Source organism: Anguilla anguilla, chromosome 18 (genome assembly GCF_013347855.1).
Source record: "Anguilla anguilla isolate fAngAng1 chromosome 18, fAngAng1.pri, whole genome shotgun sequence".
Lineage (NCBI taxonomy): Eukaryota > Metazoa > Chordata > Actinopteri > Anguilliformes > Anguillidae > Anguilla > Anguilla anguilla.
Window position 1 is genome coordinate 23495422 of NC_049218.1, and position 18396 is coordinate 23513817.

At 50.5% G+C, this 18396-nt stretch overlaps 1 protein-coding gene across 1 annotated transcript in view; it reads left to right on the forward strand.

Annotated features, from left to right (window-relative positions):
- Positions 1-18396, forward strand: part of prim2 (DNA primase subunit 2) — a 79202-nt gene that overhangs the window by 45569 nt on the left and 15237 nt on the right. The window contains exons 9-10 of the mRNA XM_035399645.1: positions 3037-3109; positions 6252-6437. Of these exons, the coding sequence (XP_035255536.1) occupies positions 3037-3109; positions 6252-6437 (259 nt within the window). The remainder of the gene's footprint in view (positions 1-3036; positions 3110-6251; positions 6438-18396) is intronic.

An 18396-nucleotide genomic window follows, 5' to 3' on the forward strand; every position in this document is an offset into this window, starting at 1 on the left:
GGACGGGCGGGAGTGCGGGAGGGAGCCTGAGCCCTTTAAAACGAGCCGCTGTGGCCCCCCCCCGCCCCCCCCCCAGCCTGCGAGGGTAGGCTCCAGCCTGGTCTACTGTTGAGCCTGATTGAACTGCAATGCTCTAGACAACTCCCCCACACCCCAGTCCCCATTTTGTGATCTTTATAAATTATGAATAATTTCATTTCTAACCCTTTTTCACTTACGCTGCGGGTCTCCTGAATGCCTTTTGGGAATAGGCGGGGGTCTGTGGTGACACTTACACCAGCACTGTACAGTATCAACAGTACACCCTGCATAGAACACCTCAGTGTATCTACACCTGTATAACAGTCACACACACCAGAGCACAGTACAGTATCAACAGTACACCCTGCATAGAACACCTCAGTGTATCTACACCTGTATAACAGTCACACACCAGCACAGTACAGTATCAGCAGTACACCCTGCATTCACCTCAGTGTATCTACACCTGTATAACAGTCACACACCAGCACAGTACAGTATCAGCAGTACACCCTGCATTCACCTCAGTGTATCTACACCTGTATAACAGTCACACACACCAGAGCACAGTACAGTATCAACAGTACACCCTGCATAGAACACCTCAGTGTATCTACACCTGTATAACAGTCACACACCAGCACAGTACAGTATCAACAGTACACCCTGCATAGAACACCTCAGTGTATCTACACCTGTATAACAGTCACACACCAGCACTGTACAGTATCAACAGTACACCCTGCATTCACCTCAGTGTATCTACACCTGTATAACAGTCACACACCAGCACAGTACAGTATCAACAGTACACCCTGCATTCACCTCAGTGTATCTACACCTGTATAACAGTCACACACACCAGAGCACAGTACAGTATCAACAGTGCACCCTGCATTCACCTCAGTGTATCTACACCTGCATAACCGTCACACACCAGCACAGTACAGTATCAACAGTACACCCTGCATAGAACACCTCAGTGTATTTACACCTGTATAACAGTCACACACACCAGAGCACAGTACAGTATCAACAGTACACCCTGCATTCACCTCAGTGTATCTACACCTGTATAACAGTCACACACACCAGAGCACAGTACAGTATCAACAGTACACCCTGCATTCACCTCAGTGTATCTACACCTGTATAACAGTCACACACACCAGAGCACTGTACAGTCAGCAGTACACCCTGCATTCACCTCAGTGTATCTACACCTGTATAACAGTCACACACACCAGAGCACTGTACAGTCAGCAGTACACCCTGCATTCACCTCAGTGTATCTACACCTGTATAACAGTCACCACACCAGAGCACAGTACAGTATCAGCAGTACACCCTGCATTCACCTCAGTGTATCTACACCTGTATAACAGTCACACACACCAGAGCACTGTACAGTCAGCAGTACACCCTGCATTCACCTCAGTGTGTCTACACCTGTATAACAGTCACACACCAGCACTGTACAGTATCAACAGTACACCCTGCATTCACCTCAGTGTATCTACACCTGTATAACAGTCACACACACCAGAGCACAGTACAGTATCAACAGTACACCATGCATAGAACACCTCAGTGTATCTACACCCGTACAGAGTCCTCACAATAACCCAGTTCATCTGTGTATGGAGGACATTTTGTCCTGTGTCTGATATAGAAGAGTCTTGTTCTCGTGTAGCTACCTGTGTCAGCCTCTGTCTGCCATGACCGTGACACGTATAATAGCTTGTCGGGTCATTCTTACGGCATAATTTTAATTACACGTAACGTTCCCTGACAGGATAAATGAGGTTTAGATGTTCTCACCGCTCCTATTAACCAGGTTAATTCATATTTGTTGGATTGCCCGACCTCTGACCTTTTGCCGTAATTACCAACGGCGCTGCTTGTCGCCTGTCCCGGGAAGCGTCGCGGATCGAGCCTTGTTTTCCTAACGGCTGATTAATGCGTCGCGGTGACTGACGCGGGTCAGGAAGGAGCAGAGCGGCCAGCCCGGTCGCGGCGCAAGCTGTTCGGTTTTATCGCTCCGACGCCTTATCAGCGAGCGTCACTCCAGGCCGCTTCCCGGGCGGCTCGTGATGTCACCGCTGGTCTCCCGGCGGAGCGCGGCTACCGCTAGTCTCCGTTTTACGGGCCCGTTCTCTCTCGCCGTAGAGTGACCGCAGAACGTCGGTCTTCCCCTTTATGACCCTGGTCGCCCTCTGTGTTGTGACTGCTTCATTTAAAATGTTTTTGTAATTCTTTTAAAAAAAAATAAACGTTTTTGCTTTGGAGTTTACTGCGAATTGTTAAGCATACAAGCTCGCGAGGTCACGACCCTGTGTTTGTGCCAGGAATACTGAATGTGAGAGGGAGAAATCGCACACCAAGGTTACTGCCACTTTTTTGGGAGCTTCGAAAATTCTGCACAACAAACTGACAAACCTCTTGTTACCGGGTTATGTATTTTTGCGACCCAGTTATTACTGGAAACTGGCTTTCACTTTTTATAAATTGGAGAGTGCCTCCAGTCGGAGATTGGCATCGAATGGAAGTTTTGTGCGATGGCGGTGTTGTTTGGGAAACTGGCTCTCTCGCATTGACCGGCGCTGAGCGGGCTTGAGTGGTCGAATCGGTCGATTCTGAGAGAGAAATTGGAGGTTTTGAAGACTGGACTGTTTGGAGACCCTTGTTGTTCTTAACCCTTTATGGTCTGTGAGTAGCCAGTTCTTTACTGAACATTCTAATGCTGATGTCACAATCACTACTGCTAATTAATAGAAATGGAGTTCTGGAATGCTGGCTTAAAAAAAAAAAAAAAAAAAAAAAAACATTCCAAAAAACCTGCTCTTCAGAGGACTTAATAAGCCCTTGTGACTTGTGTGGTTGTATTGTGCAGAATAGGGGAAGATTGCTCATGCAGTAGTGATTATAGGCTGTGTTGTACTTTACTGTTACAGTTGTTTGGTTCTCCCACTCTGGGTGATTTTAACGTTTTTGGCGCTCCCCCCCCCCCTGCAGCCACGCCTACGTGGGCCAGGACTACAGCGTCCAGAAGAACGTCGGGAAGATCTCCTTGGAGCAGATCGATCCGGTGCGTATGAACTGGAATATTCTCCTGCTTTTTTAATATGAAAAACTGTGCAAGCTTCTCACAGTAATGTCTCTGAAAGCAGTAAGTGTGTGTTGTAGGGGCTGCTGGGTGGCTCATCCGGGATAAGACCCCGTGCTGTGGTGCAGGGATGAGCCCCGCGGTCTCGGATCGAATCCGGACCGTGTCAGTGGTAACTGTGGCTGGTTGCTCAATAGGGCAATTGGGCATTGTGTTGGCCAGAGCATGGGAAGGTTCAGACAGTTTGGGGTCCTTGTTTCATCGCTCTCTAGCGACCCCTGCTGGTCAGACCCTGCTGGCCCCTGTGCACTGCATGTGAAAGCCGCATATGAAAGGTCTTCCTCTGACTCTGCTCTGTGTGAGCTCAGCTGCAGTCTGAGGTGTGAAAAGAAGCACCTGGCGACACCATGCTTTTCAGAATAGAGGCGATGATGTCTGCACTGCCAATTCGGCTGTGCAGTTTGCACATAAACGTGGCTGTGGTTGCAGACTGTTGGCCTTTCTAAATTGGGGTGGGAATTGGATTTGTAAAGCCCCACGTTGGGTGCCAAATTTATCGAAAAAAAAAACAAATCTAAATTTGTTGAAGGGAAAAAAATGGGGGCGGGAGGGTGATTTGACTGGGTATTTTCTATGGGGAAGTGTTTGATAGTACTGAAGGTGTTTCGTAAATGTGGAGGTGTTTTATAATTCTTGATATGGCTCTGGGGCTGTTTGTTATGACTGCTTGCAAAATGCATGTTAAAAAAAACAGCAAAGCAAAGACTACTGAGAGGAAGTGCTGGACTTTGTAAGGACCGGTCCTGAGAGCACGTTTCTTTGCGTGTGCAAGCTGACGTTGGCAAAAGATTAAAACACGCTTAAACCTCTCGGACGCGTGTTCGAGAGCCCTTCGGGCTGTCCGCGGCGTGTCTGAAACGCGGTCGCTGTGGGAGGTGGCCTGTCGCCCTGCTCCTCGATTTGAGCGCGGTGCAGCCGAAAGGGCAGGGTTGTTTCTGAAAGTTGGCGGGTAGGGGGTGGGGGTCAGTAGACTAAACGGGGCGGGGGGGGGGGGCTGTGACGGTAACACCTCGCTGCACGTAGCACTCCGGTCCTTTGAGGCCACTGCTGTTCCTATTAATTGGCCCATTAACCAATGCAAATTTTGTCCTTCAAATTCGCCCGCGCTTCCCGTCAAAGCGCGCGGAATTCCCCCCGCGAAAGCCCTGTGACCTCACAGTCGCTTAGCTCTGTTCTCCGTTTGTCAGTGTAAAACTGGAATCGCACGTCCCACCTGAAACGAGCACTTTTCAGACCAGGAGCATTTGTTTTCAGTTAAACCGGTGCACGCAAAGCAGAAACGCACATTTCTATTTGTCCTCGTCTAAGCTCTTGAAGTAAATAAGTCATTCCATTAACAAAAATGCACTCCTTTTTTTTGATAAAATGCATGACCGTTTTTCTTCTATTTTTTTTTTTCCCCTGTTTGCATTTGTATTCCCAGTGCACTCTGGGCCGTCTCTTCCCCGCGGCTGTCTTTAGTCGTTTAGGAAGGGGGACGCGTTAATTGTAAGTGTGCCTGGGCCTGCCAGTCGCTAAGGCAAGTCAGACGTTGGCGACACCCTGGTAATGAATTTCCCAGATTGCGGCGGTGCGGATGCTGGGGGGGGGTTGGGGGGGGTTGGGGGGGGGGGGGCCTGAATTAGTGAGGCGAGCGGCGTTGTGCTGAAAGCCTCCGCTGACGCTAATGGCCGCGTTTATCTGCGCTTTTGAAGGGAAGGTGTTATTTTCGGCGAGCCCAACACGCGGCCCGTGGGAGCGGACAGGTTTCTGTCGTCTGCCGTCACCACCCCCGCCCCCCTCGCCCGCCACGAAACTTTAGAAACAAGGAGAAGGACGCATTTCTGTGTAATGGGACGACGGCGGGAGAGAGGGACGCAAAACCGTTCGGCCTTCCTTGTGGGGTTTGTCGAGTCTTGAGCGGTCGATCGCTCACTTGTTTGATTAATTGATGGCTCGGCTCATAATCCCTACCGCTCGCTGTCCGCTGTGACCCTGTCCATCGGCGTTCCTGAAGGACATCCTCAGAACCCAGCTTAAAACGATTAGAGTACTGGTGCTTGGGAGGCGTGTGAATTTTACAGCGTTGTGTGGAAATCGAGAAAGCAGTGGGGTAAGTGCGGTGGCCTGTCCCGGGGGTGAGGGGGGGGGGGGGGGTAAAGCAGTGAGGTAAGTACGGTGGCCTGGGGTTTATGTTTTTTAATCTTCCCTTCCCGTGGTCTGGGTTTGAATCCCAGCCTCGCCTGTTCCACCGGAGGCCACCCAGGGCGACATCTTTGAGACGTCGGGAGAGTTCATCTCACCGCTCTTTAGCGACCCCTACTGGTTCATTTGGCATTTGCGTTCTGCTCGCTAATGAGTCGGTGAAAAAATGGACAGAAATTGTTACAATGCCAAATCTGAAGATGGGTTTTGTAGAGCACAGCAGAACTTCTGAAAGTTACATTTTCGAACTTCAGAAGAAAAATGAATCGAGCTATATTTAGTTTGATTACTCGCTCGTGGGTTCCTGGGACAGAAAATATCTGTAAAGTGCTTTGAATCATTGGCTCTTTGTGGGGAAACATGGTCCAAATGAAAGTGAATTGAGTGGAATAAGCAAGTGTATCACCATGCAGATTGAGTCAGGGGCCTGGAATTTCTCCCTTAAACGGGCTACTTGAAGGAAAGTCTATTAAGAGTTGAAATTCAAAGCGTCTGGTCTCCTCTTCGGGGTGATTATAGACACTCGCACCGTAAAAGCCCCGCGGCTGACATCCCATCATTCACTGTCACCACGGCGACGCGCGAGGCCCCTGAGCGATCCGTCTGCCTTGGCCCCTTCCCTGACAGGTCCTCCCGAGCAAGGCGCAGAATAGTATCCAGGTTGAGCGAACCCTTCAGCGCCATCTTCACCTCCGCTGGTTTAAACTGCGCCCCGGGAGGGGGGTGGCGAGGCTGGCGGAAAGCGGTGACCTAGCGGCGGCGCTTGTGCCTTTCGGGCGTGTTTTTGGCATGTTTTTGGCGTGTTTTTAGTGTGTTTTTAGCGTGTGCCAGGGGATCGCGGAGCCTGATGGGGGTGGTTTGTTTTTTTTGGTCTTCCCAGCTGTCGTTGAAGGCGTTCCCCCTGTGCATGCGGCAGCTGCACGGGACCCTGCGGGCGCAGCACCACCTGCGCCACGGCGGGCGCATGCAGTACGGGCTCTTCCTCAAGGGCATCGGCCTCACGCTCGACCAGGCCCTGCAGTTCTGGAGGGCCGAATTCGTCAAGGGCAAGGTGGACGCCGACAAGGTAAAACCAGCATCACACACGCTCACATACTGTATACTCCACACACGCTCACATACTGTATACTCCACACACGCTCACATACTGTATACTCCACACACGCTCACATACTGTATACTCCACACACGCTCACATACTGTATACTCCATACTCACACGTACGCGCACACACAAGCTTGTGCACGCACACACATGCACACACACACACACACACATGCAACACACACGCATACACACGCACACAGACATGGCAAATACGCACACACACACAGGCACGGTAAGTACATACACACACCCACACATGCATCATGTCTGCATTTTGCCTGCAGAGATGCATTATTTAAAAATGTATTTTTGATTCAATGTTTTGCTTGTTTTTTTCCAAAAAAAAAAAAAATGTCTGGGAATGTGATGGATGCCTCAGACTCCCAATGCATTTACATCCTTACAGAAAAAGTTATTTAAAATTTTTTATCCTTCAGTAATTTTCTGATATTGCGGATACGTAAACAGATCACGGGACTGCGGGATGACTCTCCCCGAGCTAATTTAGCAGCCCCGGTGTTGGTATTTTAAAAAATTATTTTTCTCTTTTTTGGCGAGAGATGTTTGCATCGAGGCGGACGTTACGCTCGCGCTGGTCCCTTGTGTTCTTAATTATCCAGTCTTTGAAAGAACGTAGCGCTTCTCAGATTCAATCTTATTTTTTGGGACTATGGTACATTAAACAGGGAAATTACACCCCCCCCCCCCCCCCCACCCCCCACCCCCCACCCCTCTCCCCCAGCCAGCTGTACGGAGCCTCTCTTCCTGCTCCCCCCCCCCGGATCCCAGTGTTTATTCCCCATTGATCCTCAATCAGAGATGCCTGATGAGGACGGGGACTCTGACGGGGAAGCGTCTGGACTGGGACGGATCGTAGCGCTGGCGACCGCGCGGCGCTAGGCGACCATCCGCTCGCCCGCCGGGCGTACATCCCCGTCGGCTGGGCGGCGGGGCTGGCCCGGCCCGAGCCGGTCAGGGTGCGCCGTGGGTGCGCCGCGGAAGCGAGCGAGAGCGCTGTCTGCTGTTGAGGTGTGTAAGCTGCCGTGTCATCGGCTTATCGGCAGAAAGCCCGACTGTCACTCGCAGAGTCAGAGGCGGAGTCAGAGGCGGTCCGGGGTACGCGCTCGTGTGCACACACGCGTGGGTGAACACACACACAAACACAGAAAGGGCACGCATGCGTACACACAAAATGCAAATGCACAAACACACAGAAACCCACATGGATACGTGCACACAGGTTCACACGCACACACACACACCAACGCACACATATACACATGCCTGCACAGACATACATACAGACAAGCATGCACACACACACACACACAAGCATGCACACACACAAACACATTTTAATTCTTTATTTAGGTTCACATTTATAAAATACATTATAAGGGCCCAAATATATTTAAGTTGCTGTCTGATGTTCTTCACTTGAGTAGCAGAAAGCATACCATACCATACACACACACACACACACACACTCCCTGCTGCAGTGCAGTAAGGAACAGTGCAGTCCACCATACCCAGCTGCTGAAGAGATTTCTTGCAGTTCCGTTCCATTCAGCTGTGTGGAAAAACCGCACCGTTTGACTCCGCTCACAGGCGGCCCATCACACAACCTTTGACTCCGCCCACAGGCGGCCCGTCACAAACCTTTGACTCCGCCCACAGGCGGCCCGTCACAAACCTTTAACTCCACCCACAGCCTGCCCCACAGAAACCTTTGACTCCGCCCACAGCCTGCCCATCGCAAACCTTTGACTCCGCCCACAGCCTACCCATCACAAACGCTTCACTCCGCCCACAGCCTACCCATCACAAACCTTTGACTCCGCCCACAGTCTGCCCATCACAAAACTTTGACTCCGCCCTCAGGCTGCCCGTCACAAACCTTTGACTCCGCCCACAGGCTGCCTGTCAGTCAGCTTTTCTACATGCTTTTTGCTCATTTGTTTATAATCACCATAATTACCCAGCACTCGTTACAACCGCTCTTTGAAATTTCTCCCCATGTCGTATGACAGCGATGTAAAACGCGTCTGTGGAAGGGTGATCATTAGGGCTGTCCATTGGTCAAAAAAATTTCTGTTTTTTTCCACACAAGTCGAATTAATTGATATGTTTATCGGTGGGATGTTTATATTTTTTTTTCTGGTGTTTCGTTCCACGGCTGCGTTCAGAATAGAATCACGGTCGCTCGGAATACGGCGCGTCTCTCCTCAGTCGACGCGCGGAGAGCAGGCCGCCGGCTTGCAGGGGGGAGAGCTCGGGCTCGTCACGCTGTCATTACACAAAGAGCTCGACTCGGCGCGGCGAACGCCGTCATCACAGAACGCTTCAGACGGCTGACTGCTTCCTCCTGTCACACTGTCCTCCGCAGCTACATTAAAACCCACCGCAAATTCCTGCTGTTCTTTTATGATTCGCTTGATTTATATTCCCCCTGTCTGAGGGGGGGGGGGGATTTAGCAATATTGTTAACTATTGCTATGCCCCCCCCACCTCATAATAGTTAATGTGATGCTGTAATGGGAATGCAGCGTTGTGATTGGTTGCTCTCAGATTGATGGCTGTTCTTAGTGTGCTGGGTTCACTGATAGGTGTAGGATTATTGAGTTTCTTCTGGGGGGTGTTTTCCCTGTATAATGCCTTGCATATAATCATAGCACATTACCGGGCTCTACATCCTCCTCTCTCTCCTCTCTCCGTCCTCCTCTCTCCTCTCCTCCTCTCCTATCTTCTCATCTCTCTCCTCTCCTCCTTTCTTCTCCTCTCTTCTCCTCTCTCTTCCTCTCCTTCTCCTGTCCTCTCTCTTCATCCTCCTGTCTCCACTTCTCCTCTCTCCTCTCATCTCTCCTCCTCTCCTCTCTTCCTCTTTCCTCTCTCCTCCTCTCTCCTCTCCTTTCCTCCTCTCTCCTCCTCTCCCTTCCTCCGCGTTTACTCACCACCATTTCCTTCTCGCCCCGTGAGCTCAAAGATCTCCGCAAAATTTTGTCTCCTGTGCCCGACTCTGGAATTCCGTCGGTCGGATGCGGGAACCCTCTCTACGAGCCGTTCGGCAGTGTTGCGCCGTATCGGGGGTGGGGTGGAGGGGGGGGGGGTGTAGTGATGCGTCAGCCCCCCTGTCACTCTTCCGCGCTGCTGGAGGAATGTCTCTCAGTGAAGGGTGACCTGTGACACGTTCCCTCTCGCGGAAACGCCGCTGTCTGAGCGGTTTAATGAAAGCCCCTAAAGCGCTGTGTCTAAGCCTGCAGGAATGCACAGGGATCTATTCACAATAACGGCGTCTTATTCCAAGCTTTATTCGCACTGTTTTAAATGTCACTTTGGCAGTGCTATTACATCACAGGAAATGGAGCTCTATGTTAGAGAGCGCTAGTATATGTCGGTATTATCGGTATGTGGAACTTGACAGAACCTATTTTTGCTCAAAGATTTATTAACCTTAGATGATATTGACGGATAATTCTCTCCACGAACGGCGCGTGCGATAATTAGCGGTGCGGTTTGGGCGCGTCCGGCTGCGTGACTGCTGGGCGGCCCTGCCGGTCGCCGCGGCGAAGGAGATGTTCTCACCTATCGGCTCACTTTGGAGTCAATTACGGAAGTGGGGGATTTGAAAAAGTTGTCTTAATCCACACCCCAGGTGCGCAGGATTAAGGCTCGGCTTTAAAAAGCGTATCGACTGTCGTTAATAGCATTACCTTTGGCTGCGGTTAGTCTTTTTTTTTCTTCCTTTGAAGTTTGTTTCAGTAATGTGGCGCTGAAACACACACCAGGCTTCTGTTTTTGCATATTAAATGCAAGTGGCATTTTAAACACTAGATGTAAATACGGAAGCCATCTTGAATTAGCAACATGGTACCGGTAACAGGGAGGGAAAAAAAGAGGAAGGAAAATGAACTTAGGTTTTACCCCAACTTCATAATTTATTTCACAAAATATTTTGTTACTTAAAATTGAATATGTATAATTAAACCTCATGTCTCATTCATAAATAATTTTGGTTAGTTTGCCCTAAATGTTAATTAGCACTAGCTGTTTAATTGACCTATTAAATCAAGAGTAAAAACAGCTGCAGCCAGATGGGTATTTGTGCAGCGCAACACCACAGCCTCATTGTGCTGAAGAAAAATGCTGTATTTTTATTTATTTATTTATTTATTTATTTATTTATTTATTAATTTTATTTTATTTTATTTGGAGTTCAGAAGTAGGTAGTTCCTATTCCTGTTTCCTGGTCTGCTCCTCTAACACTGGGCGGGACCAGTTGGCTTCCTGAAACTCCTGGCATCCAATAGATTTAGGCCGGCAACCAGCACTGTGCCGTGAATGGCTGGTCCAGTCATGGCCCCTCCCATAATGGAATCAATAACCCTGCTGGAGGTTTTGCTGTGGGCTGGACAAGCTGAGGTACAGGGCAATGCAGGGGACTTGCTTTGCCGAAGGAACACAGTTGAATTTTTATATTCTCTTGAGCTAGAATAAAAGAAATATTATTTTTTTGGATAAAAGAAGCATGATTCATTTATTCTGCTTCAGTGAAAGAAAATAATTATTCAGACAAGGGTAGGTGTTTCTTGATCTGTTTTATCTTGCTGAAGGGAAGGATCAGAATGATTTGTGTTTTGTATACATAGAGGGTTACTTCTAAGGCTATCGGTGCGTGCAGGAATTCACACATCCAAAGGATGTCAAATGAGTGGCTCTTTGTTCTGTAAATAAACACACGCAGTTGAAGAAAAGCATAGGAATATGCAGTCACAGGCTGACCTGCTCTCCCCAGGTGTGAAGCTGGGTTTGTGTGGTCCGGGGTCATTTCTGTTACCGCTGCTCTGCACTTGCTCTCCTGTAGTCCTGTGTGGACCGTGCCGGGAGGAGTGCGCACTTTTTTTAGGCTCAGCTACACCGTTTCTGGCGTGAAGGTGGCGGAGGTGCAGGGGGATTCGACAGGCCCCCTTTAGCGGGCCCCGGGGGGCCCCTGTGGGTGAGAGATGATGGGGCAGAAGGTGATACCGGAGGAACAGAGCGGGGAGGCGGGGGACCGGGCGTGGGCACGGTCTCACGGCGAGTCAAATGCTGCCGATCGAGGGAGGCGGGTGTCGATCGCGGCTTCGTCGACGCCGGACCCCGACGCCTCTGAGCACCGAACCTCCCGGCGGGCGTGGTGCGGGCGGGGTGCGGACGTGCCCCGTGTGACGGCACCGTTTCCCCGTCAGCACGCGTAAACGCCTGGAGAAATTCTCCCCGAAAGCCTGTGAACCATCCCTGCAGTTAATCCCCCAGGGAGTGCTGCTGTCAGGCTGATGTCACGGCTTTGCCGGGCCGGGCCCGGCCCAAAGCATCATGGGATTCCCGTCACAAGGAGACGCGAGCGACTGGATGGGAAAGCCTCGATCAGCCCTGAGTCTGCCCGTAAACCCGTACGCCTGTTACTCTGTCGCTCTTCCTGGATCAGCACCGCCTCTCCTGCTGTGGGGGGAGGGGCGGGGGGGATAGTCGAGCGGAGTATCACTCTGAACCCCGTTCCCTCTCGCCCCCCCTAACGAAAGCCCAATTAACGTTTAACCGTGTATAGGTCATCAGGAAGTGACCTCCCCCGACCCTCTGGTTTGTCCAAAAATAGCACGCACCTTAGAAAACAAACCTGATGGTCTCTTTATACAGTGGGAAGCAGCCACTTTAAAGACTGCGTTTCAGAAGGAACACACTGCCTTTCTGGGGCTCATAATCCTGTAGTTACGGTCATAGCGGACTTCGGTTTGAGTCGTCCTGAGATAAGGATGCTGGGATGAATGGGCTGTGTGTGTGAAGGTGGCGGAGGGTGCGGGGGGAGGGGGGGTGGACATTGAACGTGACCTTGAGAATGTTGGGCCGTTCCTTTGTCGACTCTATCCTTTATGCCCGTTTGGTCTTGGTCTGTGATGTGCTGCGTTTAGTCTCGCTTGGTTGCGCGTGACGGCCAGTGAATTCGAACCCTTGTCAGAGCCAGAAGTGCGGTTTGATACAGCGCTAGTGCCGTCCCACAGCGCATCTGTTGCTGCATCGGACCGAACGGGCAGAGAGCTGCCTGAACCGGCTCCAGCCTGAAGGGACCCGAGGAAAGGAGATTTGGAATCTGCTGCGTTCTGGGAGTTTGGCGGTCTGTGGAGGAGCTCAAGGCCTCCGCCTGCTCACTGCGCCTCGCCACCACGCGATTTAACGCACGGGAAAGCAGCATCTCGCTCTCACTCGCTCTCTCTCCTCTGTCTCTATCTCTCTCTCTCTCCTCTGTCTCTATCTCTCACTCTCTCTGTTTCTGTCTCTCTTTCTCCTCTGTCTCTATCTCTCTCTTTCTCCTCTGTCTCTCTCTCTCTCTGACTCTCTTTCTCTTCTGTCTCTGTCTCTCTTTCTCTCTCTCACACTCCCAATCTCTCTTTCTCTCTCTCTTTCTCCTCTGTCTCTATCTCTCTCTCTCTCTTTCTGTCTCTCTTTCTCTTCTGTCTCTGTCTCTCTCGCTCTCCCCATCTCTCTTTCTCTCTCTCTTTCTCCTCTGTCTCTCTCTCTGTTTCTGTCTCTCTTTCTCTTCTGTCTCTGTCTCTCTCTTTCTCCTCTGTCTCTATCTCTCTCTCTCTTTCTCTGTCTCTCTCTCTCTCCTCTGTCTCTATCTCTCTTTCTGTCTCTCTTTCTCTTCTGTCTCTGTCTCTCTTTTTCTCTCTCGCTCTCCCCATCTCTCTTTCTCTCTCTCTCGCTCTCCCCATCTCTCTCCCTCTCCCTCTCTTTCTCTCTCCCCCTCTCTTTTTCTTTCTCCCTCTCCATCTCCACCACCCCCCTCCCTGTCTCTGCCTCTCTCTCCCCCCACCCCCCCCCCGCCCGGGTCAGAGACCGTTAACACGCTTGTTGGCGTACGCGTGCGCTCACTGGTGGACTTGCTCGCTCACACGCTCGTGCGCGTACGCGGAGAGACGGCCGCCCTGTTAGCGGCGGGTTGAGAGGGGAAGCGAAAGGCCTCCTCTCGCCCGCGTGACCCCCGTGACCCCCGCCAGCCGAGCAGGTCTAATTTATGGTAAAGACTTCGCCCCGGGCCTCCATGTCAAAGGAGGAGAGCGCGATCTCGCCACTGTGGGGGGGGGGGGGGGGGAGCAGCGGGTGGGGGGGCGGGCGGGTGCAGGATCTGTGTCACCGGCGCCCTTGAGCGGGGACCCTGACCGTGTCAGAAGGTTTCCGATTAGAATCGCACATTACTGTGGTTTGTAACGGAACGTTCTGGCCGTCTGTACAAACGTGACGCGAGGACGCTAACGACGTCGCCGATTTGAACAGAAGCCGCGCTACTCCGCGGCTAATCCCCTCGGACGTAGCGTCCCCGCGCGTTCGCGGTTTACGGCGGACGGATTTCTCTTATCGCCAGAAAGTCACCTTCTGAGTGTTTTCCTGTGAATGCCTGTCCTGACTGGAGAAAGCTGCCTGTGAATATTCGCGTTATGGAATTAATAATTTTTTCACACAATGTGTTAAGCCTGCGTCCCAGTGAGACCTGGGCATTGAACGTCTGTAACAGGTGCTAACAAGTCGCGCTAGAGTCTAATGCTCCGTGGCAGGCTGCTAGACCCACAATGCACTATTCCTGTTCTGAGCCATCGCTGGGCCCGAAGTCGATAATTAATGACTGGATGGGAATTAGCTGATCCCCAAATTGATTTTTTTTTTTTCTCCACCAGTTGCACTGAAAATATTCATGAAAGCGTGGCGGGGGGAGAAAAAAAAGCAGCAGGATTTTATGGAAAGGAGGAAGAAAACTCAAAATGGCGGTGATGATGAGAACTGGATGTGATAAGCGGCGCACGGCGGCGGGAGCTTATCCTTAATCACTTTAGCCACGCGTTCAGGTCGTCCGCTCTCCCTCGGGTTTCGGGCGGATTCTTCGGGGGGGGGGGTGCGGGGGGGGATGGTAATTCCACACGCAGTGCTCTGTGGAGCCGTAAATTGACCACTCAAACCCCCCCCTCCCTCTGAACTCAGCGTGAACTCTGAGCGAAGTGTTCCAGCCAGCTCTCCGTTGAATGATGAAGACGTCCATTTATATTAGGCTTATTTTTCCCGTTTTGTTTATTTTTCTCCCCAAGATCATGCTTTAAGTGTAAACATCGTCACGCGGAGAGCGCTTTCCATAAACGGTACCCCGGAATGAGCTCCAGGCAGAAACAGAGGAATAAAACTAAACTCCGTGGAAAGATTTTACCGGCTGAAAGCGGGGACCCAGAGAGCCTCGCGTCCTGGAGCTCCTTCGGTTCGCCTCTCTCCCGTCTTTTATTTTAGCGTCCGTGTCTCGCGTAGCCCTCCGTGCACGTCGCGTGCCCCGCGCCAGGAAGTGTCGCGGTTTTGAGGAACGCCAGCCACGCCCCCTTTACTGGCGTTACCACGGCAGCCGGTGGCTTGCGCGCTCGTTCGAAGCGCGGGCCCTCGGGGGGCGGGCGTTTAGCACGTTAGCACGTGACGCGCCGGCATCGCTAACGAGCTTGTAGCGGTTTCGTGCCGAAGCAGAGGCGCGGACTGCCGGACGGACGGCGCCGGGCGGAGCGTCATTTGCATAACTAACGACCGCAGGGACGCCGGGGCGACTCGTTTCGCCTGCTTCCATTTGCGCCGATTAGAGACGATCTCTCAGACGACAGCTCGGAAATGAAGCCCTTACAAATCGCGCGTTGGGCCGGGGGAGGGGCGGTGTCTTTTTAGGTAAATAACAATCTGATGTTTCCCCCGGGAGTTTATGCAAATGGCCGCATTGGAATAAATATGAAAAATTGCTTGTCACCGGACAACATCGTTTGTCCTTGTAAATGTGATTATTTGTTTAAGTCTTGTTTGGCTCGTTCGTTGTTGTAGTGTCAGGGCGGTAAATAGAGCTCTCTTTGTTTCTGCGGGATTTAGTGTGCCCGTTCACCTTCAGGGGGGGTTTCATCCAGTCGTTAAGCATCCTTTCCTCGTGCGAAAAAAAAGAACGAAAAAATAACAAAGAACTAAGCTCCCGTCTCAAGCCAAGTTTAACCCCGAGCGTAACTGCCGATGCACGAGCCACTCAGTGACTTCCTCTTTAATGGAGAACGTTAGTCCCGGCCTGTTGTCTGGGAGCTAATTGTCGGCGTTTGCGCAGAGCTCTGTCTGTTTTAATTGTGTCCCTCAGCGACCACAGAAGAGTCCCAGCGCGCCCGCTCTGTCACACCAACCCCTCTGTGTCCTCCCCAAGCTCTTTTCCTGTGAAGTATTTTAATATTTGTTTTAAATAAAAAACCCGTTTGTTAAACGAGGAAATGAATTAATTTGTCAGGCCGCGGCGCGGGCCGGGGGTCGAGGCGCCGGTTTAACGCATCCGGCGGGCGACGGGAGCGTCTCTGCGCGTTTTAGAATGCCAGTCACCCTCGCGTTCTAATCTCCATATCCATCAAGTCCTCTCCTTAATGCCGCGGCGGCGGAGGCATTAGGCTTCGCGGCGCGCGCGGCGTACGCGTGCTCCCGTGATCGATGTCGCGGGGAGCGGGGGGGAAAGGGAAGCGTATCTTTATCCTTAAGTGCGCTTTAAAGTCGCCTGCGGAAGCCGGCGAACGTGCTCCGATTAGCTGAGGGCTGCCGTCTCCTGCCCCCCCCGTTCGGCCGATCCGTGACTCACCTTGCACGACCTCGACGAAAACTTGAGAGCCCCTCCCGTAGATTGTACGAAAAATATGAACCGAGTCCCGGTGATGTCACCCATTGACTCTGCATGGGCTTGGTGAAAAGCGTTTTGAAGCCTGGGAAGTGCAGTTTGGGGGCGCCGCCATGTTGTACAAATTGGAGCCAGAGACTGTGCAGTAGGGAAAAGGGGGGGGCCCTTATATGGGCATGAAGTCCGGTCGTCTACTAAGCATGAGATACAGTGACTCGGCACTGTCCCCGATTTGTCCACAAAATATTGCAGTCTTGTCCAAATAACACGATAACAAATCAGATGAAGAAAAAACACCTATTGCGACTACATTTTCTTATAGGAAAAAATATTATTGACTTCATAATTTTGACCGTATTGTTACCATTCACTTTCTTTGAAGCGGGCGACTGAAACACCTGCACAGGAGCTAACCGCACTGGCGCTAGTGAGCAACGTATCAACAAGACCCGGAAGTGAACTTGGCCACTTGGTCCCACCCAGAGTCTGGAGACATCATTGTGACATCACAGTCTCCTGTGCGTTTGGAACTGAAGTGCATTCTGGCCGATGGAGTCCACTTGGCTTGAAGCCAACCAATTGCAGTAGGCATGCACTTATTCAAATACTGAATTGTTGTGATTCCAGCCAACTGCTGGAAAATGATACGCTGCATATATTTTTCTGTCAACGTTGAATTTATTTTTAAGTAAACTAACCTTTATGTAACCTGACCTGAGAGCCGGTTTGTGTCTTTGCTGCTGGAGATTAGCAATTCCTAGCTTAAAAAAAGCAGCTGCAACTGCATGTTTTCTGTGATAAAAGTTAAATAACTGCCAAGCCAGGAAAAAAGTGGTTAGTCCTGCTATTTAAGTTAAGTCGATAAGAGAAATCAAAGAAACTCACGCTGTGTGTTTCATGGAAATTTTACTTACTGCTACACTGAGTGCGCTAGCAAACCTTAGCTTTGTAAACACTTTTCATTGTCGCAGTGGATGCAGTTTTCATCCTCTCCAAGCACCCTTGTATTTTCCAGGTGTTAAACAATCCGCAAATGAAAATGGTCTGACTCAAGTATGTTTAATGACCTCTCTGAGGCGTTTTGAAGGAAATAAAATAGATTTTAAAACCGCAGAGTTTATTTGATAGAGACGGTGTAAGTATCAATTCTGATAACATTTCTTTGAGAGCACACAGCTGTATTGCCTTAGCGAGTACAATTAACTTTAATCTCCAGCAATTAGCTGGCTCGATACGACGACAAAGTTCCTACGCTTAGCCTAACAGAAAATAGAATTTACGGCAGAATTAAAAAAAAACAGATAGGAAACGGATAGAGAACACGTTTCTCTGCTCGTTAAGGAGTTTCGTTATTGCCTGTGTGGAAGGAGAAGCAGAAGTCTTCCCCACAGGCTGCCGTCGTGTCTCCCTCTGATCGTTTGCATACAGTCAGCCTCCAGTGCCGATCGCCTAGGTGCATCTGCAATTTATCCAAACAAACAAACAAACGAAAGAAACATACGCATTTGCGCTCGCAGACATAAAATAACATGTTTATTTAAGAGAACAAATGAGAAAGCTAAACTTTGGTCGTGACCTCGATTGTTTGGCTGTGCTGTCGAGCGAATTTCCCTAGTAAATGCGCTAAATTATTGATGCCTGTGTTTCCCCTCCAGAAACCGTTCCTGCTATTGCACTTAATGGAAAACAACTTAAAAGCACAAACAGGAAAAGGTAATGAGGTGGGATATTAAATCATTTAAAGAAACTCCGAGCAGATAAAAGCTTTTATTGCGGAATCCTTCATTTAAATGGTTGGGGGGATCCCCGCAGTCCTGATGGACTGTGCAGGGTCGGAGTAAAATGGGGCCTTGTGGACCCCACAAATCTTCTCTGGGTGGGTTTTTTGCTTATTATTTTGTTGTTTGTTAACAGGTGTTTTATTTTTCGTGTTAAAATGGAAATTCTTTTTTTTCGGTGTAACAGTTTTTAGCACCCAGTGATATTTACAAGCTTGCTGTAATCACTGAACGATCCTCTGTCTGTTTGGGAGAATTTGTGCTTTTTGTCTGCAGTTCATGCAGGCCAGTTTGGGGGAGTCACTCTCGTGCGTTGGGGGGGGGGGGGGGAAGCTCAATACTGGGGGCAGCTATGCTCTGTTATGCTCAACTGCACAGCACTGACCTTCAGAATTTGAGATATTTGGAATATTACACTGAACACATAGTTCTGTCCGTAGTTCTTGCACCTT